This window comes from Trichomonas vaginalis, chromosome II (assembly GCF_026262505.1).
Source record: "Trichomonas vaginalis G3 chromosome II, whole genome shotgun sequence".
Lineage (NCBI taxonomy): Eukaryota > Parabasalia > Trichomonadida > Trichomonadidae > Trichomonas > Trichomonas vaginalis.
The window spans coordinates 4,405,409-4,433,221 of record NC_067204.1 but is presented as its reverse complement, the minus strand read 5'-3'; the positions used below and the strand labels follow the sequence as shown (position 1 = coordinate 4,433,221).

General features: G+C 34.6%; 13 protein-coding genes and 4 pseudogenes across 17 annotated transcripts, besides 4 other annotated features; 11 read left to right on the top strand and 6 right to left on the bottom strand.

Annotated features, from left to right (window-relative positions):
* Positions 1-297: 297 nt before the first annotated feature.
* TVAGG3_0485330 (nucleotide-diphospho-sugar transferases family) lies at positions 298-1,627 on the top strand (the record flags this gene model as incomplete). Its single annotated transcript, XM_001311092.1, has 1 exon — positions 491-1,627. The coding sequence occupies one exon, from the start codon at positions 491-493 to the stop codon at positions 1,625-1,627; it is 1,137 nt and encodes a 378-aa protein (XP_001311093.1).
* Positions 1,628-2,035: 408 nt separating this feature from the next.
* TVAGG3_0485320 (uncharacterized protein) lies at positions 2,036-2,500 on the bottom strand (the record flags this gene model as incomplete). The annotated part of the gene is made up of 1 exon (XM_001311091.1): positions 2,036-2,500. The coding sequence occupies one exon, from the start codon at positions 2,498-2,500 to the stop codon at positions 2,036-2,038; it is 465 nt and encodes a 154-aa protein (XP_001311092.1).
* A 273-nt stretch (positions 2,501-2,773) lies between these two features.
* Positions 2,774-4,363, bottom strand: TVAGG3_0485310 (uncharacterized protein; the record flags this gene model as incomplete). Its single annotated transcript, XM_001311090.1, has 1 exon — positions 2,774-4,363. One exon carries the CDS (start codon positions 4,361-4,363, stop codon positions 2,774-2,776), a length of 1,590 nt encoding a protein of 529 aa, XP_001311091.1.
* A 716-nt stretch (positions 4,364-5,079) lies between these two features.
* On the top strand, positions 5,080-5,898 carry TVAGG3_0485300 (phage tail repeat-like family; the record flags this gene model as incomplete). The annotated part of the gene is made up of 1 exon (XM_051236013.1): positions 5,080-5,898. The coding sequence occupies one exon, from the start codon at positions 5,080-5,082 to the stop codon at positions 5,896-5,898; it is 819 nt and encodes a 272-aa protein (XP_051093837.1).
* Positions 5,899-6,038: 140 nt separating this feature from the next.
* Positions 6,039-6,401, top strand: TVAGG3_0485290 (uncharacterized protein; the record flags this gene model as incomplete). Its single annotated transcript, XM_051236012.1, has 1 exon — positions 6,039-6,401. One exon carries the CDS (start codon positions 6,039-6,041, stop codon positions 6,399-6,401), a length of 363 nt encoding a protein of 120 aa, XP_051093836.1.
* An 18-nt stretch (positions 6,402-6,419) lies between these two features.
* Positions 6,420-6,662, top strand: TVAGG3_0485280 (serine threonine-protein phosphatase family; the record flags this gene model as incomplete). Its single annotated transcript, XM_051236011.1, has 1 exon — positions 6,420-6,662. The coding sequence occupies one exon, from the start codon at positions 6,420-6,422 to the stop codon at positions 6,660-6,662; it is 243 nt and encodes an 80-aa protein (XP_051093835.1).
* Positions 6,663-6,665: 3 nt separating this feature from the next.
* TVAGG3_0485270 (uncharacterized protein) lies at positions 6,666-7,514 on the bottom strand (the record flags this gene model as incomplete). Its single annotated transcript, XM_051236010.1, has 1 exon — positions 6,666-7,514. One exon carries the CDS (start codon positions 7,512-7,514, stop codon positions 6,666-6,668), a length of 849 nt encoding a protein of 282 aa, XP_051093834.1.
* Positions 7,515-7,964: 450 nt separating this feature from the next.
* Positions 7,965-27,813: part of a mobile genetic element that runs on past the window's edge.
* On the top strand, positions 10,245-10,400 carry TVAGG3_0485260 (uncharacterized protein; the record flags this gene model as incomplete). Its single annotated transcript, XM_051236009.1, has 1 exon — positions 10,245-10,400. The coding sequence occupies one exon, from the start codon at positions 10,245-10,247 to the stop codon at positions 10,398-10,400; it is 156 nt and encodes a 51-aa protein (XP_051093833.1).
* TVAGG3_0485250 (DNA/RNA polymerases family) lies at positions 11,050-13,188 on the top strand (the record flags this gene model as incomplete). The annotated part of the gene is made up of 1 exon (XM_051236008.1): positions 11,050-13,188. One exon carries the CDS (start codon positions 11,050-11,052, stop codon positions 13,186-13,188), a length of 2,139 nt encoding a protein of 712 aa, XP_051093832.1.
* TVAGG3_0485240 lies at positions 13,245-13,860 on the top strand (annotated as a pseudogene). Its single transcript has one exon. A coding segment is annotated over exon 1 (616 nt).
* Positions 14,112-14,139: a terminal%2Cinverted (terminal inverted repeat of Mariner transposon ID:TVAGG3_0485210;eggNOG seed ortholog:5722.XP_001315150.1).
* Positions 14,112-15,413: a mobile genetic element.
* On the bottom strand, positions 14,192-15,317 carry TVAGG3_0485220 (annotated as a pseudogene). The gene has a single exon. A coding segment is annotated over exon 1 (1,126 nt).
* Positions 15,386-15,413: a terminal%2Cinverted (terminal inverted repeat of Mariner transposon ID:TVAGG3_0485210;eggNOG seed ortholog:5722.XP_001315150.1).
* TVAGG3_0485200 lies at positions 15,715-16,377 on the top strand (annotated as a pseudogene). The gene has a single exon. A coding segment is annotated over exon 1 (663 nt).
* Positions 16,827-17,740, top strand: TVAGG3_0485190 (annotated as a pseudogene). The gene has a single exon. A coding segment is annotated over exon 1 (914 nt).
* Positions 18,658-19,143, top strand: TVAGG3_0485180 (organellar and viral DNA polymerase type B; the record flags this gene model as incomplete). Its single annotated transcript, XM_051236007.1, has 1 exon — positions 18,658-19,143. A coding segment is annotated over one exon (486 nt), but the record flags the coding sequence as incomplete, so codon positions are not given.
* On the top strand, positions 20,611-20,916 carry TVAGG3_0485170 (uncharacterized protein; the record flags this gene model as incomplete). Its single annotated transcript, XM_051236006.1, has 1 exon — positions 20,611-20,916. The coding sequence occupies one exon, from the start codon at positions 20,611-20,613 to the stop codon at positions 20,914-20,916; it is 306 nt and encodes a 101-aa protein (XP_051093830.1).
* TVAGG3_0485160 (protein of unknown function, DUF4108 family) lies at positions 22,071-22,490 on the bottom strand (the record flags this gene model as incomplete). The annotated part of the gene is made up of 1 exon (XM_051236005.1): positions 22,071-22,490. The coding sequence occupies one exon, from the start codon at positions 22,488-22,490 to the stop codon at positions 22,071-22,073; it is 420 nt and encodes a 139-aa protein (XP_051093829.1).
* TVAGG3_0485150 (uncharacterized protein) lies at positions 23,791-24,081 on the bottom strand (the record flags this gene model as incomplete). The annotated part of the gene is made up of 1 exon (XM_051236004.1): positions 23,791-24,081. The coding sequence occupies one exon, from the start codon at positions 24,079-24,081 to the stop codon at positions 23,791-23,793; it is 291 nt and encodes a 96-aa protein (XP_051093828.1).

Here is a 27,813-nt window from a genome sequence, read left to right as displayed (position 1 = left end):
TAAAAAACATTTGTTAATCTATTTGATCATCCTCTTCAATAGTAAATCAAGAACAGTTTAAATGACTGCTGATGTTTAATCCTTTTGATGAAATTCAGACAAAATTTCAATGTCATGAGGCGTTCTTATTGTATTTTAGGGGAAAAACGCCGGGAATTGAATATCGAAGACAATATAATACAAGCAAATACTTGATTTTGTTGGAATTGTATTCACTTACAATGCTGGTTTGATATTTTGCCAAACTTTCATATCTAATCCACGCCTGTAATATTTGAAAAATCAAAAAATCAAATTTTGCTGTTGTATGAAGACCATTTTTTCAAAATGGTTTAGGACAACAGTACCTTTTGAAAGCTTTGAAGCCAAGATATCGTCTAGAGATTATAGAGGGAAAAATCAGCGAAATAGATTTTTTAATATCCGTTGCAATATATCTTATTACATTCTGCTAGCACTATTACTTTTATATTTAGCACATCAAATTTTTATGCTTGCAGCAGATTACATATTTCCTCCATCAACAAATTTTAAATTCAGAATTTACGAAATAACAGTGCTTGACTTAGAAGAAAAGGCAAAAAGTATATGCGGCGATATTGAGTTCCTTAAAAATTCACACTTAGCACAAATTGCGAAAGAAAATGCAAGAAATTTCTCGAAGTGTGACTATTGCGAAAAAATACGTACAGATCCTGGCTCTAACAGTACAGAAAATGATGCAGCATTTGCTTATTTGATGGGAAATAAAACACTTAATATATTAAATTGGGTTCGAACGCTTCGCTCATCAAGTTGCCGTTGCAGTATCATTTTTATTGTCACACAACAAATATACGAAACTCACCACAAGAGTGTATGGGGAGATCTTCAAAATTGCGGTGTTACTATTCATATTGTCCCATATAACAACATGGCATTCTTTAGTGATATTAGAATGTGCAGAAAAGTAATTGAATACGTATTTGCCGCATTCCTTGCCCCTTATTTTGACAGAATTATGTTTAGTGACGTTTTTGATACGATTTTTCAAAAAGATCCTTTCCAGCGTGATGTTCCTAGAGATAAAGTAGCTCTTTCTATTGAAAGAGTAACTTACCAGCATCAAATTTGGGAAAGAATTTTTATGCAAGAAACTTTTTCATATGATTTTGGTCAAAAACTATTTAACTACAATAAATTTGTTATCAATAGTGGTTTTACTCTAGGAAAACCAGAATTAATCGAAAGATTTTATTATTTGATGGTAACATCCGGAAGATTTTTCCAACCAAAAGTTTTAGACCAAACATTCTTTAATTATATTATTTATACCAAGCAATTTACGCAAATTTGGGTTGATTTCAACGCAACTTATTACGCATCAGCTTGTTACTCAGTTTACGAGTTGGAACCGCGTGCAGATAGTTATATGTATGATTGGGACACGAAAACAGCTCCAGCAGTGATTCATCAGATGGATCGAATTTGTCCTTTGACTAATCACATATACAAGACCTGCCCAGCTCACAACAAGTATTATAATAGTGAATACAGAAAGAGTTATGAACATCAGAGGTGTAATGCTTTATTTAATCCTAATGATCGATCTTATCTTGATTCTCGCAATGCTACTATTGATTTTTAAGTTGTTTTTGTTATTGTTCTTTAAATATATATATGTATTAATGCTTAATTAAATTTTTTTCAATTTTTGGTTTCATTATATAGCATTCATCAATTCATGTCATATGATATACATTAACTAAGCCAAATTAATGCATTATTAAAATTTATTTCATAGAGACTGAAATATCGAAATCCTTTTTGAAATTATGATATTTTAAACATATGTTTTATCGATCAATTAGTATGAAAAGTCCAAGTAATGAATTATTTGTATTGCGTGCATAGAATTATTTTTAAATTAGTCAATTCTATTTCATTTTCAAGCAAAATTACAAAAACAGCTAAATAAAACTTTTTTGTGCTTCTTAGTAGATATAATCTTTATGAAACTAATAAAAATATATTTTAAAAATCCGCAATTTTTAATTCAATATTCTATAATAATACATACATCTTCTGTTTCAGAGAAATCCTGACCAAATGGATCAGGTTCATCATCATCATTATGATTTTCACTATATAAAGGATTATCCATTGTAACTTCGGTAGAAATCTTGGTTTTGAAGTAGTTGGATGATATAACTGTTTCTTCAACTTCAGGCATTTCAATATCTGAATCTTTCTTGTTTTCATCTTGATTCCTCTTTCTAATATAAATAATAATTCCAACAACAATTAATAAAACTAAAAGAACTCCAAGAACTGCAGGTAATATAATAATTAGCAAATTCTTATTGTTTGCTGTTGATTCTGGATTTGATGTTCTTTCTATTACAAGCTCAGGAGATTTTGGTTCATTATCAAATTTTGATATCGGTTTAATTATAGTTATTGGTATTTCTTTAGTAATAGATTGAGTTTCATTTGATGCAACATAAATGAAAACTGACATTGTTTTTGCGGCAGTGTTTTCTGGGATTTTGTATTCAATTGAAACATTTTGTAACTTTCCATCTGATGTTATCTTATGGACTTGAGATTCTGATGAATCATTTAATTTTGCATATATTATTATTTCATTATTTGATTCATAATCTCTAAATGGAACAAATAGAATAATACTATTTCCTGGGAGAACCTGACTACTATTTGATGTAATGTCAAATAAATCAATTTTATCCTTTAATTCAAATGAATAAGATTCACATTCTTCTGATGTTTTACCCTATTCATCTGATGCGTAAACTGATATTCTATGCTCTCCTTTTGTTAAGTTGCTTGAATCAAATGTAAATTCTCTTGTAATATTTATTGGATTTTCATATGACTCATAATCAATTGTTGCCAATAGTTGCTTTGACCCATCAATTTTGAAATAAATCTTTCCTTTTGTATCATCACTAATGTTAACAGAAACTGTGAATTTATCTTCAAATTGTTGAATTTTTTCTTTTGGCCAGACTGGTGTCAAAACAGGTAATTTTGTAATGACGAATTCCAATTGTTGTGGATCACTATAAGTGTATGATTTAGAAAGGTCAAGATTCTCTAGTGTTGACACATAAATCTTGGCTGTATGATTTCCAATATCATTTGAAATGCGGAGTTCAATGCCGTTAAATTCTCCTTTTCTTTGTTCCAATGGAACAGCTTTTAATAAAAGTGGTGTTTCTTCGTTAATCACCTGAAATACGTATAGCTTATCATTCTGATCATTGTCTTTAACATTTCCTGATATTGTTATCTTTTCATCTTTTGTTATTTTGTTGTTTGAAAGTTCTAAATTCGATAATGTTGGATAATTTTTGACAGTAATTTTACATTCAAGGAAATATCTTCTATTATTTGGCGTTCTCAAATCAGTATCATCATGTGCAAGGACTTTTATATTATGCTCTCCCGGCTCAATATCTTGTATTGGAACAAAGTCTTCATAAGATTTCTCTGTATCATCAGAAGGAAGTTGATATCCCCTCTGATGAATTGGAGTGTCATCAAGATAGTATTTGATGAGTCCTGATGATCCTTGGTCATCTTTTACTGTTGCTGTTATTGGGATCTTATCTGTTGGTCTAAATATACTGGGAATTTCTGGACATTTTGAATTGTATCTATTTATTATTGGAGGATTTGAAAAATTGACATATACTGTAATTATGTTAGACATTCCATTCTTTTTGTTTGAAGTTAGGTCGGCATCATCTTCAATCCATACCATTATAGGAATATTTCTTCCAGATCTTGCTTCAATTTGCATTTGCAACGAAGTTGATGAAATTTTGTTTCCATTTGAGGCTGCATTGATTGGATATGATTTTGGATTTGTTTCATTAACTACTAAGGATAATTTCTTGCCATATTGGATGTCATCATCTTCAATTTCATATTCTATTGTATAATAAGTTTCTTGTGATGAAAATCTTGAATTTGACGGTTCTGCTTTGATTAATCGTGGTGGATTGACAATATGAAAGTTATATTCAGTAAAATGTGTTCCTGTGCTTGGATTATTAACTTCCACTCTCAGTAAATACTTATTTGTAGAGTAAACTAAGCCCAAATCTTTCAGAGGAACATTGGCATTAAATTTTATGGAAGATTGGCCATTTGGTATTGTGTATTTGAGGTATTGGTCATCAACATTTATGGTTTTGCCGTCAACACTATAAGTAATCGTTCCAGATCCAACATCGTTAATTGTGATTTCGGCAAGAATTGACTCTACATTAGAAAAGATTGCTTCTCCTTCAACCTTTATTGTTACTTCTGGTTTTGCCTCAAGTGAGCGTCTTATGTATATGATATATAACAGCATTTTTACTTAAAAATAAAATTGAATATTTTGAATGCTTTTTCAAAAATCAATTACATTTTTGAATTGGTGTCAGATTTGAAGAAATCAAGATGTCTTAATAAACAGAAATAATTCAGATTTTAAAATTATATTAAAAATTGGAATGACGCTATATTGAAAAAATTGAGAAAAATTTTAATTGAAAGAAAATTTAATTTCAGTGTCATGCAAATATAATCATCTTAAAACCCATAGAGCTTTAAAACTAAAGATAAAACAAGGTTAAAGGATTATCGGTTTATCCAAATTTTTTTTGTTGCCAGTTCATTTTATTTTGTAAAAGAACTACTGTATAAGACTTAAAAAGGATATATGCATTATCATTAGCACGTACCAAAATAATTGAAATAGAAATTATCAATTTTACAGTCTTCAATATTATAATAAAAAAAAAAAAAAAAAAAAAAAAAAAAAGGTATTGGGGCTTCCAGGGCTGCGCCCCTCTAGCCCCCTGAAGATGTTTAGTATAACACCAGGTCCCTCGGTCCCTCGGTCCCTCGGTTAAACGAACTTCTCTGAAAAAATGAGACAACATGACATTTTGACAACAGTCCAGGAAGTCTTAACAAGATAGGATGGTTATTTTACAAAACCGACAAGACCTTAACCGAGTAGTTTTCATGTTTTTGTCACTTTTCTGTCACTTTTCAGGTAAAAACATTTTTATTAAATATAAAATGAATTTTACAAAACCACCGTTACCCTTCTTTGGAAATAAGAGTAGATGTAAAGATATTCTATTGAGAGAACTTAAGAAACTACCGAATGGTCTAACATTTGTAGATTTGTTCGGTGGAAGTTTCTATATATCTCATTTGTGCCATACTGTATTTCCTGACTCAAAGATTATATGCAATGACTTCGACAACTATATGAACCGTCTCAAACATATACCAGACACAAACAAAATATTGAGTGAGTTGAAAGAAAAGATACCTATAGGTAAGATGGAACGTATACCATTAGATAAGAAAAATACTGTCAGAGAGGTTTTGAAAAAAGCAGAGTATATTGACTGGGATAGTATATCTTCTAGACTATTGTATAGTGGTTCTATAAGAGTTCATGACATTGAAACACTTATGTCAAACGTTTTATATCTTAACTATACAAAGGTTTTCAAAGAGAACATAGAAAAATATACTGAGGGTATAGAGTTTGTGAGATGTCATTGGACAGAGTTGTATGAAAAATATAAAAACAAGGAAAATGTTTTCTTTATAGTAGACCCACCGTTCTATAACACATACGATTTTCAATACCAAGTAGACTGGACTTTGAGAGACTCTTTAGAAACTTTAGACGTTTTACATAACCATCCATGCTTTTACTTTACATCCGATAAAAGTGGTTTGGAAAGTGTCATGAGATGGTTAGAGGACATACATGACTATGAGTTTAGATATGACAAGATAGAATATGAGAGAGGTCCTATAAACCGGAAAAAGTGTCATAACAAAGAAATTTTACTAGTAAGTAAATGTGGTTTGAAATAGGACTACTTGTTTTAGGTTTTTTCCATTGTGTCATTTACTTATTTGACGTGGCAGAAAGATATAGAGAATATGAAGATGAACCAATACCAGCAAATGTTCAGCATATGTACTCGTAAGAGATATTTTTATCTAATATTAAAATGGACGCACAGAACTTAGCGAATGCACAGCAACCTGGACAACCAAACCCAGAGAATATTCCAAATGAAGTTAGAATACAAACTGCAATGGCAAACTATGGTCAAGTGCCAACAGATGTACAAATGCAAACTGCCATGTCAAATGACGCTGCGTTAGGCTTACCACCATGGTATGCAAATATGAGATGGAAAGAGTTTTATACAAACCCTGAAGTGGGATATAAACAACTCTATGCAGATGACGCGAACACAGGAGTTGACCCAGAGTATGTTTTCTACCAGAGGAGAAATAGAATGTATGAGCTCCAGTTAAAGAATGCTATGGAACTCAACAGGAAACGTAAGAGACTAGGTGGACATTAGATTTTTACATATAGTAAAATGGGTTTCTTTGGAAGAATAGGAAACTTCTTTCGAAATGTTGGAAGAGGTATATGGAATGGAATAAAATCTGTCGGAAGAGGAGTATGGAACGGTATCAAAAATATTGGTAAAAGAGTAGGCCAGTTCGTTGGTATTATACCTAAAGACCCTGAACCAGAAGAACAAGCTCCTGTTATACAACAGCCTGAACCTGCACCGCAGTCAAGTTGGCAACCAAATCCAACACCTCAACCGTATTAAAAATTATATTTTTACCGTTCGATAGTAGTTGTATATGAGACTAAGTTCTAAGTAAAACGCATGGTATAATGGAACTATTCTCTTTCTTCCATCTGTTGTAAACCATACTTGAAAGTCTGAAATACTTCCACTCGGTGGTTCATATAGCTTTGTAGGTTTTTCGTAAAAGTCATTTGCCAAGCATAAAAAAGAGTTTTGGGCGCCAGAAAATGAAGCATGAACTATAATAGCATCTGGGTCGAAAACATTTTCATATGTTCCATTAGGGTTTTCGACTTCATAAAAGTTCGGGTGTACTGGATATTCTGCAGGCTGATTTAACATCCTCAAAAACCTATACCATGCCAAGTTGTTATATTTTGTAGAAATATAAACGTCTTCTCCAAGGTCTTCTATTCTATCGATTTTAACAGTTGCATTTTTCCTGTCATAAACAATATCGAGATGGTACTCTCCTTCGTCAATGTTGTACTGTTTTGCATATTCGAGATAGATATCGTTTATTTTTTCTTGAAAAGCTTGAAGAGTTGTTTCTAAGTTTACAAGCAAATTCACTTGTAAAAGTTTTCCCTGTTCAAATTTCTCATACGTACGTTTTTCTTTGTTATAGTATCGAACTTCAAAAGCGACCGTAAATGGGAAACCATGTATGGCTTCTGAAATGAACTTCATTCTACGAAAGCCAATAGCTTTTGTGACGGATGGGTCTCTTAACCATCTTAACGGGTAGTCAAAACGATAGCCTTCATGCTTTACGGTCTCTGTCTCAAACTTTTGACCGACATTCGTAAAAAGTTCATCTAATGGTTTAGTTGTAGCAACTCTTGAATTTTCTTTTTCTATTGAAAGCATATTTTATCTAGAATAAAAATGTCGAAAGAAACAGCGTCTATGAGAGAAATACAACACAACCGACAACTCATTTTGCAAGCTCTAAATAAGAACACAACAAACTTTTCAAACTATTCTAAGATATCTGAGTCATTGAAAGAAGGAAACTTAAAACTGACGATAAACCCAATGACAGACGAGTTTCTGTTTCAAGACAGTAAGAACCATACTGTTTGTATAAATCCAACAAAAAGAACTTTAAACGAGAAACCTATAGATGAACTTCTTTTGAAAGCAGATATTGACAACAAAGCTGACAAAGAGTATGTCATTGAAAAAGTTCAAGAAGAACATGACAGAGCAGATGCAACATATGCAACGAAAGAGGATGTTGAAAAGAAAGCTGACAAAGAGTATGTCATTGAAAAAGTTCAAGAAGAACATGACAGAGCAGATGCAACATATGCAACAAAAGCAGATATTGACAACAAAGCTGACAAAGAGTATGTTGACGATGAGTTAGCACGTGTGGCTAGTGCGTTAGTGAAGAAGGCAGATAAGGAATATGTGGATGAAAAGGATGAAAAAATTAAAGAAATGGTTGAATGGTACCATGAACGGACAACAAAGATTTTAGAAGGTAAAGCCAATACAGGGTGGGTTTCAGGATGTTTAGACCTTAAAGCTGACAAAACATATGTTAACGATGAGTTAAAGAAGAAAGCAGACTCGACATGGATAGCTGGATATGTAGATGCAACAAAAAAGTATATTTTCGCATGGACAGAAGGAACATACTCACAAAAATATCATAGACATAGCATCTCTGACGTAAATGAACTTGAAGAAAAGTTATATACAAAAACAGACAAAACATATGTTAACGATGAGTTAAATAAAAAAGCTGACAAAACAGAGCTTCAAACGTTAAAGACAGAAATACTTCAAACACTATATCCTATAGGTTCTATTTACACGTCAATGAACTCTCCAGAAGTAGTACTTGGTCTCGGAACTTGGACTCAAATAGTCGACAGGTTTTGTATTGTGCAAACTCTTCAAAGGAAACAGGTGGAAGTAAAACGATTTCAGGTGAAAACTTACCTGCGCATAGTCACTACATAGATTTAAGTACATCTCAAGCAGGTTGGCATAAGCATAGATTTTGGATTGGTCAGCAATGAAAAAAGGTAAAGGATATGATGTTAAAGACGACGTTCAGTTTGCTATAAATTGTTTCTGGGTAGCACACAGGGAGAAGGAAACCATACACATCGCGTTTCAGGGTATACGCAAACAACGGGACAGAGTAAAGACTACATGCCACCTTACATGACAGTTTACGCATGGTATAGAATTGCTTAGTCGTCATTTTCAACTTCTTTAGCATATCGTCAGGAGTTGTCTTATATTTGTTAGGAACTGTCTTTGAAAGTATACCACCTTGAACCTTAACAAGTTTGAAACGAGGTCTGACAATAGTAGTTTTATCTTCTGCTTGCAGTCTGTACATTTTGCCATGTTTGCCTAAAACTTCATAATATTCTCTTGTATACTTTCTTCTATTTTTACGAACACGAATGCGAGTACCTGTCGAGTTCCCATTGTTGTCATAGTCAATAGTATTTTCATATGGGTCGCGTTTAGGTATTTCTATTTTTACTTTGTCACCTTTCTTAAGTTTGAAGCCTGGCATTCTTTCTTGTTTGTCTCTTTTGACTAAACTATTAAATATATAGTCTTTCTCTAAGTCGGGGTTGTTTTTCATTTCTTCGGGGGAGTGGTTTCCCAAACCTTTTTGTTTACGGCTATTGTAAATATTTAAAACTTGTCTCATCTTTGCCATGGAGAAATGTCTATACTTGTCGTCATATGACATTTCATCTACCTCACCACCTTGTGGTTGATTTAAGTCTCTTAAGATTTTTATACAACTGTCAATGACACCAAGAGCAGAATGGTTTTGGTCGACAATGAAATATTGTTTACATTTTTTGAACGCAGATAGTTTTTAATATCGTCTGATTTGAAAGAACTTTCACAGTCAGATGTCAGTTTTGTTGGATGGTATTTGTCAACGAATATTGTCAAAGCAGTTTCACATCTAAAATATTTTTGGACCATAATGGTATGGCTTCACAGTATCTTGTGTTTTGACCAACAAATATAAACCAGTATGGTGGTCCATTCTCTATACCTCGAATGTTTTCCATGATATCATAAACCAAGCATTTGGTGTTGAACTAAAGATTTTTACCATGAGTGCTTTCTTTGTTGCTTTAGAAACATACGTCCTTTGTATTGGATTCGTCATTTTTATCCTATAAGAAATGGGTTTATTTGGCGCGTTAGCAGGAGTTGCATCTAGATTTTTACCCGCAGTGGGAACAATAGCCAGAGGTGCATTTGGAATTGGAAGGAAGATTTTGAGTACATTAGGTATACTGAAAGAGAAAGCGCAACCTATTATACAAACCGTACAGAAAGGTTGGGAGGTAGCACGAGATGCAGCAAATCTTATTCCAAATCCTGAAACAAGAGGAAAAGTTCAAGGATGGATGGACAATGTAGGAAGACAAGCAGGAAACTACTATAACAAAGCAAATGACTACTATAACCAAGCAGGACACTACATGGACCAAGGTGAAAGATTCTTTAACAGAGGATATAACCATGCACAACAGTGGGTAAACAACAACCAACCGCAACCACCTCAAACGTGGGGAATGTAAAATTTTTTACTGAGATGAAATGAACAATACAGCATTGAGACAAATGGGCTCAAGATGGATTTGTCGGCTTCCAGCAGTTACACAACCACGTGTTTGTCAAGTTCTTCCTATACCTCAGGAAGTTTTAGACCGACTTAAAAAACCTCAACAACCAGTTGAAAACAAACCAAACTAAAATTTTTTACTGAGATGAAATGACCGAAGAAGTTGAAACGGTAGATTTGACACCACAAACAAAAAGTTCAGAACCATTGTCAAAACCTGTCAAAGAACTTACAGATGAAGATAAAAATTCAATAATAGAAAGTGCCAGGTCTGGAAATACAAACCCTAACTATAAAGTCACTTTTCATAGAAATGGAACGGCTAGTATCTCAAAAAAGAAACAGACTCTCACAAATAAAATATTGAAGTCTGAAGGAGCTTTCGAGACAACAGATGGAAAAGTTTACTTCACTGACCAACAGTTCATTATAGAACATCTCATTGACTTAGAGTCGAAATATTCTAAACTTTACAACAAACACAAAAAGTTGAAAGGAAAACAGAAACAAATGGCATATGACATTTATGAAGATGTTGACGACACAACTGTTCCAGCAAGTGAAGTAAAGTCAGAGGAACCGAAAAGTGACGAAAAACCAATAGAAGAAGAAAAACCAAAAACTGAAGAAAAACCAAAACCAAAGGTTAGTTTTCAAACTAAACCAAGTCAACCTTCATTAGCTGGTATGGGTTGGCGTCAAAGACTTATGGCAGCCGGTGGTTATGTAAAGTAAAGAAAAAACATTTTTTTTATTTTTATAAAAATGCCCCCGTATAGAATGGATAGAAGGTCTGCTAGAATAAAAGCAGAGTTAGAAAGATATGGTTGGAGAGTTTCAAAGAAGTTTAAATATAGGAAGGGAAGACCCATAAAAGTCTATGACAAACTGTCTGGTCTTCGCTATGAAATGGACTTAGAAACAGCACGCGCAAATTATCCAAACAGACTAGAGAGGTTAGAAGAAGAACGTCTTATGGACATGCCTTTCAATGTTAGTGAGCCTCAAGTTGAAGGACACGACGGCTTTGCCAGATTCTACTGGAAACATGACGAACAATTGCATCCTTTGAGGAGGAAAAAAGGAAAAGGTGAAGACGCACATGCTCCCATGGAAAGAACAAGATATGCATATGAAAAGTATCGTGAAGTTAGAAGTCAAATTACATCTGGTCGAACCTTTACAGTAAACTTTGACGAAGGAAAGAACAAAGAAGGCTTCATGGGTGTACTTGCTGCCATACAAGACGGAAATAAGAAAGGATACAATCTCAGACTAACCGTAACAGATTTGGATGGTCATATTTACTATGCCCATGGCAATGTCACAACAGCCGCACAACTTCTTGACGCTTTCAAGACTACAAAGAGAGAACAAATGGTTGATTCCGACTCAGACATTTTGAATGCAATTGAAGGAATTGCAAGTGTGAAGTTCGAATGGTATCAACCTAACCCTCAAGCAGTCAGACAACATGCTGGATACTTCCCGTTCAGAAATAAGTCTGACATTGACTTGACAAGGTATGGAATTTACAATTCAATTGAAACAATTGTCAATGAACCTTGTATTCTTACATGTCTCAGGAACTCTGGTCTTGTTACAGATGAGAAAATGAAGTATCTTGAGTCATGTGTGAAAACAAGGTACATTCTCAGAGGTCAATTGTCAAAAATTGCACCGTTGGCAAATGTGAATATCCGAGTCAACATTCCGACTGAGAAAGGTTCTTCACATGACGACTATGTTGTTGACTTCAAATTGCCATGGTTGAAGATTGTACTTGTCCACAACCACTTCATGTTGAACGAAAGTCTTACAAACCCATTGTTCGGAAAAGGTAAGTGCAACATTGTCAGAGCTGTTAACATTCTTTTCGAGAAAGGCTTGTTGGAACCAATTCCAGATGACAAGCTGACAGAAACTTTTGTACCAAAAGACGAAACAAACTTTTCATTGTTAGTGAGACCAAAAGTTGTTCCAGACAAAGTTATAGCACAAAAGAAGTACACAGCTCCAAAAGGAGTTGGTTTGTTCGGATACCAACCTGAACCAGAAGAACTTCCAATGAGGTTGCAAGAACTTCAAGATGCTATAAACAAACTTCCATTGAGACATCCAATTGACGTCAAATTGTATTGGAGAGCTTCTGAGTTAGGTCAGAAGGTTTTATATGAAACAGGTTGCTTCGACGATGTTTATGAGATAACAGGCGAGGTTTCTCAGAAGATAAGAGACTCACTTGAATTTCCACGAACCGGGCCGATTGGATGCGATAAGTTCGACTCATATGAAAAGATATACTATGTCGACCTTAACGCTGCGTACATGAGGTTTGTCCAATATATCCCGACTGGAATTCCAAACGAAAACGGTGAGTTCCCGGGAAGGAACTATACAGTTGGAAAGGTCATACAACAACTCTATGATATTAGGAAAGCTTCAAACCCCAAACTTGCAATGACACTCAAATTGCTTATGAACTCGACTTGGGGGTATTCCATTAAGAAACCTCAAAAGATGAAGAGTAAACACTATGAGAAGGTCGACAACTTTGTTGAAAGGTTCTTCCCTTTTGTTTTGAAGTACGAGTTCACCGAAGGTCAAAATGGCTTAGTAACCACAGTAAAACCTATTGTCGAACATTGGTCCTATCCTCAGTTCGCAAAAGCAGTCCTCGACAACTACAACAAATTTTTCTCAGAGGTTAAATCGAAAGTGAAGGTATACTATGAGAACATCGATGCACTCATGACGAACGAAGAAGGATACAACAAACTCATTGAAATGGGTTTAGTCGGTGAGAAAATGGGCTGTTTTAAGCTAGACAAGGTATTTTCCGAAGTTCATGTCCTCTCCAAGCGTAAGTATTGGGGTATACTTGAAGACGGCACAGAAATAAAACATTGCATGAAATAAAACATTGCATACCATTTTAAAACGTTTTTAAAACAGTATATTTTTACATATATAAAATGCTTCAGGTTGAAAAACAAAGAACAAAAGTAGCAGATACAAAACCGTTAGACTATATCTTTACAAACGCTGGTAGGACTATATCAGATGAAGAAATTTCATCCGGAGCTTACAGGTTTGACTATCCAATCCGTTGGCTTCAAAGTCCTTCAGATGCAAAGGCAATAGGATTTAGAAGAGTTTTGTTTTCAAATAGAACTAACGCATTCATGTTTGCAGTATATTTTCATGGTCAGTATAAAGGCTCTGATGGTCTAATAGAAAAATTTGACGAAATGAAAATCTTTACAATTCGTTCAGACGAAAGTCTTGAAAAAACTCTAAATGACTTTCAAACTCAAATAAACAAATACTACTGGGAATTTCAAGAAAAATACGACTCTTTACTAAATGGAACATACTATCTGAAGCTAGAATACGACAAGATGAACTCCACCGTTTCATTTCAAAAGATTGAAATTAACCCTCCAAGAGATACAGAGTTTTTATATTGGGGAGTAGACAAACGTTCTTGGGCGCAATTCTCTTCGGTTACTAACCAGAACGAACCATTACCACCTGACGGTCCTTTTAAATTTATACTCCCACAACAGATTTGACAGTTTATAGAAACGTGTTTGACCCTCAAAATGTCATGTGTCATGCAAGTTTCAGTTCAAGCAACAACAGTTTTCTTTGTATCGGTAAGGACTTTTATGACTTTGCTTCTAAATTCCTACGAACCACTAGTAAAGTTTCTCTGACTTTCAAATTTGGTTCACAACAAACGGTGTGCAGCATATTATTCCACTGTACTATGACTTTTATCTCGAATTGTCGTTCATATACAACTACGGAAAAGTGCTGAAAAAGTATTGAAAAATATATAGGGTGTCCAAAGGTGTGTTTAGCACAAACCTGAATACTGCGAATAGAAATAAACAAGTTACATATATATAAAGTTTATTTAAATATAATCACCATTGGATTCAATCACGCGTTCGCAGCGATCGATCCAGGCTTCAAAGACACGCTTTAAATCATCATGAGAAAATTGCTCAAATTGCTCTCTTACAAAATTTTCAAGATCATCTGGACTCGCGAATTCGCGTCCTTCAGCTCTCTTTTTAGCGTGCCGAATAAAATAAAAGTCAGAGGGTGCAATATCAGGTGAATAAATTGGGTTTGGAACAACTTTGACATTGTTTTCCACCAAGTAATTCATTACCTTATGACTTTTGTGAACTCTTGAATTATCAAAATGAATTGCAAACTTTTGTTTTTGTTGTTTGGATTTCTCAAACTCATCAGAATTGATAATTTGAGTAAGAACATTGTCAATTAGATACTGAGCATTCATCGTATTAGGTTTTGAAGAATATCAATTGCGATGATGCCATTCACGCCCCAAAAAACCGACAACATCATCATTGGTGTGTCAATTTTTTTCTTCGGGAATGTTTGCGGATTTTCATCCTTCGGGATCCACATGATTTTGGCTTCTGTTGCATATTGAAACCAAGACTCGTCCCTGTTACTAAAAAGCGAAACTTCTTGGATTGATACGCACCCAATATAGAGAGGAGCTCTTTCGAAGATTGGACTCTAGATTTTTTTTGAACTGAATTAAGGTTGTGCGGAACCCAACGTGTATACGCTAGTTTGTAGTTCAAATAATTGTGCAGAGAATAACTGACTGTTGTACGTGGTATCTTTGTCATCTCCTCTATCCTTCTGAGTGATGCTCTTGAGTCTTCATCTAGCGCTTGAAGAATTGCTTTGATTTTTCTTTGATCCGGCGATTTTTTGTCAATTTTTATGATGGGCGCCTTTTTGTTCATGAAGTGATACATCCTAACATGATACGTTACAGTGGAATAACTAGGAGCATCCATACCGAAGCATTTTACCAATGTCTCGTAGATTTTTTTACAGTCTTTGCATTTTTGTGCAAGAGCGAGGATGTTTTCTTTATGATTCATTAAAAAAATGAAAAAAATCCCGCCAAAATTTCCCGCGAAACCGCCTCTTGTCTCAAAATTCATTTTATATCCCGGCATGGCGCCAAAATACAACATACTCATCATATACATATATTCATATTTTTTATTATATATTTATAATCAGCATATATCTCCTTTAATAGTCTCATATAGAGCGCTGTGCTAAACGCACCTTTGGACACCCTATATTTTAGATCTCACCAGGTCACCAGGTCCCTCGGTCCCTCGGTCATTTTAACTTCTCTGAAAAAGTGTGACAACATGACATTTTGACAACAACACAGGAAATAGATTTCATCGTATTCTTTCACCCGTTGAATTTTGTATAAAAAAGCAACCGCCGGAATTCCGGCGGTTGGTATATTCTTCACAAAATGCTTGTTTTGAGGTTAAGCCACAAACGAATGTCCGACGGTTAAGCCACAAACGAATGTCCGACGGTTAAGCCACCCAAAAAAATATTTTTTATTTTTATTGTAAGAACAGTATGACAGTCGAAGCAAAAACGTTCACGAACAAATCTAATGGCGAAACATTCACAAAAGGCACTTACAACGGTATTGAAGTCTTACGTAGAGACAAGGATGGTTATATAAATGTAACAAATATGTGTCAGCAGTTTAGGAAAGACTTTAGAAAGTTGTTGGAAAATAAGTCCTGGGAAGAGTACTATAAGGCATTTTGTGAAGAATATACCAACCGCCGGAATTCCGGCGGTTGCTTTTTATATAAAATTCATGCAGGAATTCCGATGAAATCAAACAGGTTAGAGGAACGTATGTAGACCCAAGACTTGTAAACTATATAGCAATGTGGGCTTCTCCAAAATATTGCATAGCAGTTGGAAAAAATTATGGACTCCATAGACAAGAAAGTTCATGAGAAATTAGATGAAGAAGAACTTGAAGATACAGCAGAGAATGCTAAACCTTTGTTCGAAGAAGAAGTTAGAAAAATGCATGAAAAACAAATAGAACATGAACGTGAGATATGTTCTGGTTATAGAGACTCTCCATACGAACTAGACCAATGGGAACAAGAAGATTTAAAGAGAGAATTTAGAGAATATGAACTCGCTAAAGTTTCATTAGAAGCTGCAGAAGAGAGGTTAAAAGGTTGGGGTCCTTTTGTACAAAAATATTGTGAGTAAATGAACCATTTTATTTTTATTGAATTCGGCAAAAATATATTTTAGGTTAGATGGTTTTTAGGTGTCACCAGGTCCCTCGGTCCCTCGGTCCCTCGGTTAAACGAACTTCTCTGAAAAAGTGTGACAACATGACATTTTGACAACAGTCCAGGAAGTAGACTTCTTCGTCAATGTTTTGTATAAAAAGCAACCGCCGGAATTCCGGCGGTTGGTATATTCTTCACGAAATGCTTGTTTTGAGGTCGAGCCACTTTTGGCTCCACCGTATTTTTCAACCAAAACTCATTTTTTTCGGCAAAAATATATTTTAGGTGAAGTGGTGAGATCTCACCTCTTTTTTCACCTCTTTTCTCACCCGTTGAATTTTCATGAATTTTGACACTTTCACAAAAAACATAAAAAAAGTTAGTTTTTTTAAAAAAATATTTTTTTATTTTTATTGTAAGAACATGTTAGCAACAACAGCACCAAACTCGTTAGTCATGAACCCAACTTCAATGTTAGTAGGATGAAAAGCTTCATTCCTTCTTCATATACTTTCGAAACAGAAATCCAGAAGATAAAGCAAGAACTTCTCCAAGGAGTTTTAGACTGTAGTGCAAAAGATGAAACAAATGAAGAATATCTTTATGAAATGCAGGATATTATTGACCATCTACCTAAACTTCCTGAAATACAACAACAAAAGCTTACTATTCCTGAATTCGATGAAATAGAAGTCAAAGCAACTGACTCAGTAGAAACCAAGAAGTTCATACGTAAGGTAAACTATGAGTTTCTTGGATTTCATTGCAACCACAAAGTCATGGACAAAGATTGCGATATGTTATATAAAAATGTTTCTGACATATATAAATCTGAAGAATTTAAGACCTACGACAACTTTGTTTCGTTAGTTGCAAAATGTGTATGGCAGATAAGAGATAAAGATAAAAGAGGTAAAGTATGGAACGAACAGATAAAACCAGCAACTTTTGAGTTAAAGAAAACCATTGACGCCTTAGTCATACTTGCAGGTTTTATTTCAATGTACAATGCTAAAATGAACCCACAATGTTCAAAATGTAAAGCAGCAATGAGGAAATATAACTACTCCGTCAAAGAGATAGAACGTATGAGAAACGACTATGCAGATTTAAAGAAAGAAGCAGAGAAACCAGCAGAAGATAAAATGGACATGTTGACATTTCTGAACAAAAACTATCCAACTGCTGACGATTTCCTTCTATCTGACGTCAAGAAGAAATATAAAGAAACATTCGGCATTGTGAAAACTTTTGACATACTGACAGAAGAAATAGAAGCTACAAAACTGTTTAGGATTTCAAATATACATCGTACAATTCATGTAAAACGCTTGTGAAAAACAGGTGAGAAAACAGGTGAGAAAACAGGTGAGATCTCACCTCTTCACCTAAAATATATTTTTGCTGAGTAAAATGACCAAATTTCATTATATAACTGTATTTTTTTGACGAAGAGAACTTTTACACTTCGTGAAAAAACATATACGATGAAGTATATTTCCTGGACTGTTGTCAAAATGTCATGTTGTCACCATTTTCAAAAAGATGTTAGTTGACCGAGGGACCGAGGGACCGAGGGACCTGGTTCCACCTAAAATATATTTTTGCTGAGTAAATGACCAAATTTCATGAATTTCCTCATATGTTTGCTACCCCGACTTTTTTCGGCCTTGCATAAAACTCTATGAAATCATGAAAAAATGACCAAATTTCATGAATTTCCTCATATGTTTGCGACCGGCGGAAAACCGCGGGTCGAGATTCCGTACGAAAATCGTAAAAAAACTCTATGAAAATCGTGAAAAATTGCGTCCCGCGGAAAACCGAGGAACGAGATTCCATTCGAAAATCGTAAAAAAAACTCATGAAAATCGTGAAAAATTGCGAGTGGGAGAAAAACCCGGGTCGCCTAAAACTCATGAAAATCGTGAAAAATTGCGACCCCGACTTTTCCCGGGGTCGCCTAAAACTCATGAAAATCGTAAAAAAATTGCGAGTACGGAAAAAACCGTAGTCGCCTAAAACACATGAAAATCGTGAAAAATTGCGACCCCGACTTTTCCCGGGGTCGCCTAAAACTCATGAAAATCGTAAAAAAATGACCAAATTTCATGATATAACTGTATTTTTTTGACGAAGAGAACTTTTGCACTTCGTCAAAAAAATCCCTGAAATCATATCTTTTATACAAGATAAAAAAATAGCGTTAGTTTTTATTTTTTTTATTTTTTTATTTTGTATGTAAGAACAGGAAATGACAAGCACTGAGTTTGAAACAGTTAGAAAGATAGACAATGAGACCAAGGTGGTTAGAATAGGTGATTTAAACGTAAGATACTCAAAGAAATACAAAAAATATTCTTTGTCAGACATTTTAACACTATCTGAAGGAAAGAAAGCACACGACTGGGTTAAAAATGCTTCAACTCAGAAAATTTTGACAAAAAATCCTGAGCTTATGATATCGGTAAGATTCTATGGAACAAGAGCATATCTTATAGACAAAAGTCTTATACCAGTAGTTTTGTTCTGGATTGACCCAGTTGTTGGATATAATTTCATAACATATGGTTCATTCGATACGGAACGTTGCTGTGAAGGCTTACTTTACATCGTTCAGAAACCGAAGGACTTCAATACAAAGAGATATAAGATAGGAAGAACATTTAATATAACTCAAAGATATGACAGTATAGTCAATAGAGTTAAGGTTGCGTTTGTTAACGATATGAGAGCTGCTGAAACAGAACTACTTGAAAAGTTTGAGAAAATGTATGGTGCTCCCACGAGAGGTAAAGAAACGTTTGAAGTAGATGAGATCGACAAAGCTATAAAAGTATTTGACAAGTTGCTGAAAAATACATGTAAAGCGTTTATTTTTGGTCTTTTATACAAGATAGAAAATAACGCTAATTTTATTTTTTTTTATTTTTTTATTTTGTATGTAAGAACAGAAATGTCAACAACAGAGAACACAACAACTGCTATCGTTCATGAAGCCATAAGTGAAGAATACGAGTGGGTTCAGTTTAACAAACAGTTACGTCTCATTCGTTCGGTCAAAGATGACATGTACCAAATGCAAAGTATTTTGACAGCATGTTTTGCACCAGATATCAAACATACAGACGATTGGTTCAAAAACCAAAGCACACAAGAACTTTTGAGCGAAGCACAGCGGACCGACTTTTTCGGGGTCGCCAAACTCTATGAAAATCGTAAAAATTTGCCAAATGGTTTGAGAGGTTGGTATGTACATAGACTTCTTGTAAATGCTGTGCAATGTGGGCTTCGCCTCGTTATGCTTGGTATATTTCAGACTTCTTGACGAAATTCATAGACAAGAACGTGAAGAGCTAGAGAACAAGCTTGAAGCAAAAGACAAAAACATACAGAAAAGAATACCACGTTCGGTACCAAAAGGAAAGGAAAAGAACTATAAGTATATGATTTACACTGAAGAGATGGAAAATGAAGAAGACAGAGATATGGTTATGTTGCATTTAGTCAGAAGAAACAACAAAAGCTTTTACGACTTAGCTAAGATTTACAAATCTGACAGAAATTGGTTCTATCGCGAAAACTTACCGATTTCAATGACACCAAATGAAGATGTTAAACAGATAGTTCAAGATACGTTACCTCAAACACACTATGATATGAAAGGTTGTACAATACTTACATTCAAAGAAGATTTGCCGCTACTGAAGGAAAAGATAACAGAGTATTTCGATAACTTCAAAGAGGAAGAGTAAATGAACCATTTATTTTTCAAGCTTGACACCAAAGATGGCTCATGTAGCTCTAGATGGTAAATTGTCTTGTCCGAGTCCTTCTGGCATTCCGAGTCCTTCCTTCCAAGGAAAAGTTTTTCCTTCCAACAGGAAAAAATTTCCTTCCAAGGAAAAGTTTTTCCTTCCAACAGGAAAAAATTTTCCTTCCAACAGGAAAAAATTTTCCTTCCAACAGGAAAAAATTTTCCTTCCAACAGGAAAAATTTTTCCAGTTGTCCGTCCGTAAACCATTCAAATTTTCGAAAATTGAGAACTTTTTGGCCGACCTTCAGGAAAAATTTTTCTTTCCGACAGGAAAAATTTTTCTTTCCGACAGGAAAAGTTTTTCTTTCCGACAGGAAAAGTTTCCTTCCGACAGGAAAAGTTTTTCCTTCCGACAGGAAAAGTCCTTCCTTCCGACAGGACACAAACGAATGTCCGACGTACCACCAACCGAGTCCATTCCAAAGCCAGAAGAACCGACAGCCCCAGCACCACAACAGACTAAGACTCAAACACTTACATTTTTACGCTTGACTTTTTACAATTTGAACTTTGTTTGCGTAGATATGAATTCTGAAAGAAGTATGAGGGTCTTGTATGACTTTGTACTTCTCCCAGAGTTCATGTCTGTCAAACTTACCTGCCATGGACTCTTTCATAAGTTCCATGAAATCGTCTTCGGACAATCCGGGGAAAAGTATGATATCAGTAAGTATTCTCTTTACATCCTTACTTAAACTCTTTGCTGTCTGTACACAAATGACAACTGAATGTTAAAGTGTCTGAGCTTCTTAGAATTCGACACATGTCTTGTTCTCTGTTCTTTAACAAAGGATGAGAAGCAAAGTCATCTAAGATAAGAAGACATCTGTGAGGGTAAGTCTTCCAATCGTAAGATTGCAATTTCTTCGAAAGTACTATCTCTTTCTGTTTGTTTCTGAAGTGTTTCTTCTCTAATATTCTCTGCATTTCCTCATTTGGGTCTTTAAACTTAGAATTGACATACTCATTTATAGCATTGTACTTCAAAACTCTTCTTTGGTACTTCTTTATCCAATCTAACAACTCAGTATCTTTTATACATACTAACTTAGACTTTTTTATAATATCTTTGAACGAATTGACGGTTTGGTCAAATTGACCAGAAGTACTACAAATGACTACTAACTCATAGAATGGGTTCTTCTCATCTAGTTCTTGTTGTTGTGCAGCCATTTTAAGATAAGTGAAAGTCTTACCCGACCCAGGCGGTGCAATTAGACCTGTTATACCATTCTGAGCAAATAGAACTTGTCATGTATGGGTTTTATCTGAGCATTTTCCAACTTCCTCTTGTTCTTATTTAAAACATTCTCAAATTTTTGTCAATGTCAGCAAACTTTTTTTCTAACATATTTTTAGAAAAATTAAAATTTTTATCTTTTAGGAAATGTCTAGCGATTTCGCTATCTATATTCGAGACAAGCTTTTCGACAGCAAAACATCTGTCGACCATAAAATCTTACATAGTGTAAACAAGAAAGGGAATTTGTTCTAAAGTTCTGTTTCTGGGAATATGACAAGAACCATAAAACCTTAAGCAGAGAAGTCTTAAAATTTGTCAATGACAGACTTGTTGACAGAGATGACGCCTCTTGGAGAGATGAAGTCCAACAAAACTTCTTAGAATGCAAAGAAGACACATGCGCTGTTCTTGAAAATGAAATAGAAAACAGAATAGAAGAGCTATTAAATGACAAAGCACTTTTACAAAAATATGGTTCTGAGAAGTTTGACATAACTCCACCAGAGAAGAAGAAGAGAGAAAAGAAAGAAAAGAAAGTAGAAGAAGAGAAGAAAGAACCAGAGCCAGAGAAGAAGAAATTTGACATGTAAAAATAAAATTTTATTTTTAGAACATTTCTGGGTCAATGTCAATGTTCTCTTCCTCTTTAGGAGCAAACACTGGCTTAGACTCTAAAATCTTTTTACCCAATTTACCTTGAACTTCAACTATCTTAGACTCATAATATTCATAGTCGTCTGCTTTCTTTGGTTCATAAGGTATAACAAGTTTGTATGCTTTGCCTTCTTTAAGGTTTGAGAACCTTCTGTCAAAACTTTCTTTGACTGTTAACAAACCTTCTATGTCTAAGTCTTCAAATTTCGCACCATTTTTAGTCACAATAGCAAACTTAACTGGTTCGATGTTCCAAACTTTGTCAAATGTAGACTTTTCAAAATGGTAGAAGTAAACATTCAAATATGTGAATGGGTCTAGTTCTTCTTTAAGTCCTGACATGTACTTGTTGACTGAGATGAATTTCGTCATCTTTTCTATCGGATAAAAAAAATATTTTTTTTAAAATTTACTCAGAAAAATTTTTCTTTGTATATACACCATTCTGTACGTCTAAAAGACTTTTGACATTTGCCAAGAATGTTCGTTTAGACGCTGTCATATAACCATACTCTTGACAATACTGTTTATACGAATCGTACAATGACCTTTCATCTAAACACTCAAAGTTAGTCTCATCTATGAACAGTTCATATACACTCTTGTTTGCTTCTAACAATGTTTGTCTCTCTTCGGTATGTGGAATTTGTCTTGGATTGAACTTAGAAATATCTAATGTCATGAAATATGAGAACAAGTGGTTGTAAAAGTTAGGTGTCAAAGTTTCTGCTAAGTCGTCAAAATATTCTGTATCTTGCATATGAGCTTCTGACGTTCTGACAACTACATATCTTCTGTCAGAACTTTCTAACTTCATCGGAACGGCGTTGTTTGAAACCATGAGAAATTTGCAACATTTTCACAAACTCTTTGGTCTCTATACTTTCTTTCAACAACTCCAACTTTGTCTGTTATAAGACTCTTCAAAGCATCTGAGTTCAAAACTTTTTTGTATCTATACTTTGAAGTTCGTTACATACTATAAGTTTCATATTCTCTATTGAAGAGTTAAATTTACCGCAGATGTTTTCTAAGTTTGTCATATTCGGGTTCGAATAGCCTCTAACAGTTTGCATAAATATCTGTAAAGAAAGTGTTCTTACCTGTTCCTTGTTTTCCAATTACAATGAGAGCAGTTTCATTTTTAGCACTTGGATGTTGTAAGATGTTTGCAAACCAACATAAGATATACTCATAGACTCTTTCGTTTCCATTGCATATAATTTCTTTGACATGGTCTAACCAAGCTTCTATAACATTTTCTTTCCATTCTACTTGTTCGTATTTATATCCAGTGAAGATAGAATAGAAGTTTGGAGATGGTGTATAGAACTTTATACCACGAACTGAAAAATCTTCTAACTTTGACAATAAGATATCCCAAGCATCTAACATCTTCATGCCAACTTGTACGACTTTTATTTTCTTAAGTTTCTGTTTACATTCTTGTTCTGAAACTATTGTTGCTCTTGGTTTGTTAAAGACTACATCCCATTCTTTCATGACATAACATTCTGGGGCAGAGTCGACATAAATGACTAAACGTTTCAAATTCTCGACTGCTTTGTTATAGTCTCTAAATGGACACATATTTCTGAACGCTTGGAAGTCATAAAAATCTGAAACGTCTATTCTGTACATTTTTTTATAAAAATAAAAAAAAATATTTTTTTTATTCTTGACTTTGTTCCATTTGTTCCATTTGTTGCATTTGTTGTTCTTGAGCTATTTGTTGTTGAAGTTGTTCTTGTAGTACAATACTTTCACCAGTTGCATCTTCCAATTCGAAACTTTCTGCCGTCATTGACAAATACATAGGACATAAAAGTTTTACAGGAACAAAGTTTGCGTCAACTAAGGTTAAGTTTATGTTTGCTAAAGTGTTTGAGTTTACTAAAGCTGAAAACTCTGCATTCGAATGAACAATAGGCAAACCAGCAGAGAAAGTGTTGTTTATACGCATGAGTATCTTTTGGTCATAGTAGTTTCTGTCGACATTCGAATAGCACTTTGAACCTAAGTTTGAAACAATATATAAAATAGGTGTACTTAAAGTCAATGGAACAGACATTCCTTGTATGACACCTTTTCCTGTTATAGGAAACTGTTGGTAGTAAAAACCAGATATAAGTTTTGTATTATAGCTCATATCGTTTATACTAAACTCAGTCGGACATCCAAACATAATGAAACCTGCTCTAGTTGCAGCACATGTTACATCCGTCCTTAAAGTATTAAATAAGTCAACAAAACCTGTTGGTGGTATATCTGAGTAAGTATCTTCAAAGAAGTATTTTTTACCATTCACAACAATAAAATCTTCTGGTGTCAAAAGAGCAAAACAGGCTTTAGTCGTCATCGTGTTTAAGGTCAGTTTACAATATCGTCCTTGAGGACTTTGTAAGTTTGTTGTTATAGAATTATATGACTCAGGGTTTTTAGTCGTAATAGTATAAACCACTATGTCTTCTGCCATTTTTACTTAGCAAGTAAATTTTAATGAAATGTTGTGGTCGTCAAATATTTTTATGACGTCTGGGAAACTATATTTTAAGTTCAACGTTTCACCTCCTTTCATAACGTATATCTTGTCAATGACATTATATGAAACACCACAGCAAGCAATGTCGGGTTCTATTTCTTTGATGTTTATATCGTCTGCCTCTGTCAAAAGTTTCAATAGTTCTTTCAAAATTTCATGAGGTGCGATGACATATGAGTTCACTTTTACAGGGTTGTGCTCAACCAAGTTTAACATTAGACCTAAAGCTTGACAAATCTTCTCCTGAGTTTTAAGTTTGTCTTTAAGTTGTTGGTAGTCGTTTCGAATATCTGCAACAGAACTTAAGTCTCTGCTAACTTCAGGATATGTTGGTTCTTTTACAGGAACTATTGTTATACCATCTTCGTCTTCGTATGGTTTCCCCACTTCAACATCTCTGTCTTTGACATTGACAACAACACTTTGACTGTTTGTTTGAGTTGGTGAATTTAACTTCACATCTGCCATCGCCATTAAACCTTTTGAAACACTTACGCTTCTATTTTTCGGAAATGACATTTTACTTAGAATAAAAAGATGGACGTATTTGAGTATCTCTTCGAATTGAAGCAGAACAAAGTTTACACACACAAACAATACAAGTTCATTGACAGAGTAGTTCTTTACACAAACAATGGAAAATGTTATAGAATAGCAGTCTTTGCTGAACCAAAATATTTTCATAAAGCAAAGAAAGTTGGTATAACCGAGATGGTGAAAGTTCTTGAAGCAGACAAAAATATAACAACAAAACTGACCGATATTTCTAAAGGTAAGTTTTTAATACAATACTATGTTAAGACTGGCGTACTGTCAATATTTGACGGAGAGAAGTCAGTTCAAGAACAACTTACTGACCTGCTGCCAAAATCTGCTCGATGGAAGCTGTCGTTATACCAATCTGAGGAGCCCCAGCAGGTTTCATCGAACGAATCTTCAAAAGAGCATCTTCCGTGAAAAGTGCTATTGGTTTTGTAAACTTCTTTGCTTCAATTCATCTGGACCGTCTCTGTCACCAGTATATTGTATTTGAACTGTACCAACAGTTGAAATACCACCCATAAAGTCTTCTGAGTCAGCAAATGGAATGCCAAGCCAAAAGTTTGAACGGTCTCCATTTGTATATTGAGTTTTTGACTCCTGTATGAGTCCATACTTTCACATATGGCATAATAGAACTTTGCATTTCAGGGTTAATGGTTGTTGTGAAGTTGTTGTTAAAGTTCATAGCATCTAATGTCAAGTTGTATGACCTCATATCCTCAACTGTAGAATATTCTTCTCTTGGATAGTATTTGCCATCTATGTTTATATGATATTTAATACCAGGGTTGTAGAAACAAGAATAGTCATTTATAGTTCGTCTGAACAGTACAAACATAGTATCTGCATGTTTCATTGCAGTTGTTAAGGCAATATCTGTTCTTGCACCTGGGTCAGCACTTTGGTTTCCAACTTCACCTGCAAAGTCTTTGACAGATATTTGGTGTATAGGGAACATAAGTGGAACTGCAATATATTTGGCAGCTAAAGCATTTGAAATATCTGGGTCCAACATATAGACTGCAAGTCTGCTTTCTATTCTCTTGCATTCAAACTTTTCGCATGTGAACTTAACTGGGTCCCAAGCAGTTCCAGCAGCATTGAAATAATAGTTTACTTCAGTGTTGAGGTTTGAGAAACCAAAGTCTAAGTCAACTTTGTCTTTGCAAAAGTCGGCAAATGACTTTATTTGTTCCACTACTTCTGTAAGAGTGAATGGGTCTTGTGTTGGTGCAATGACTAAGTTATTTTTGCTTGGAGTAAGTTCGATAGAAATTTTTCCTGCCCAGTTTGGCAAGTATCTTAAAAACCTGAAGATGAGGAAAGATGACAAAGGAACTCTAAGTTTCAATTTTACTTTGGTTACTGCTGCTGCAGTTTGTCCAGAAAGGTTAACATAAACTCCTGGAACGTTAGGGTCAAGTCTTCTTATTTTCTCAATAGTTGCATACTGGTCTGTTTGTTCTCTAGCTTGTGGTTGTACTGAGTTTCTCAAAGCGAACCATTCATAGTTTGCCCATGTTACTGTTTGAACTAAGTCAGAGTTAGAATATATCTTATATCCCATGAAAACTTCTGGAGCATATTGGTATCCGACATAGAAAATTCCATTGCAACCTTTCTTGTCAGACAACTTGGCAGAAGGTTTTATTTCAATGTCTTGTTCCACGTATAAGAAAGAGTTGTCAATAGAAATTATATGAAACCTGTCGCAAGCAATATCTACTGTTGTTGAAGAACCTTCTCCAAACTCACCTACGTTTCCATAAGAAACAGCAGTTGTATATTCGTAAGTTCCAGGAACTATTTCTGACCTTCTAATGGCATTGTCGCATTCGTTATACCATTCGGAAACATTTCCATTCATGGCATCCAAAACTGTTGGCGTTATATTCTGAGCGGCGTACATTTCATATGGTAAAAATATAGAATAGTTGGGTTTATGTGTCATAATAGAACCCACGTGGACCAAGCTTTACTTTCTTCCTGACTGAGTTTTTAACTCTTCTTTTTCCTTCATTGCCACTACTTTCACTAGATGAAGTTACTTCTTCACTACTTTCACTTTGTTCTACTCTTCTTCTTTGGTGTCGCTTTGGTAACTTGCCCTCTGCTTCAAGTTGTTGCATCTTTGCCTCATGTTCACAGTATGTTGTAAATTTCCCATGTCCTTTTTGCCTTTGGGCTCTGGTCGCCCATCTCAGGTAACCTATATCCTAGAAAGAGTTTGTCATAGTTTGTATTTGAGTCTCGCGTATTGTTTGCATGACTCTTTCCTGAGTTTCCGGTTCAAGCTCTTCAAACAGTGCCTGTCCATATGGAATAAGCTCGTTTCCAAATATATGTTTTTGTAGCCATTCTGGTTTTCTTTCCATGTTACCAACTATATCTTTTGTGAATGGGAAAGCTTTTACCCAATCTTTCAGTCTTGCGTCGTTTATTTCTGTAGTTGGTTTTATTTTGTCAAGGAACATGTTTTTCAATACTAACATTTCATTTGGTACTGTCCATTTGAGTTTTCTTAAATATTCATCCCTTCTCGGTTCATTGTCTGCAAAGTAAGTTTTTATGACATTTTGTAAACTTTCGTTTGCAAGGTCATGTACAATA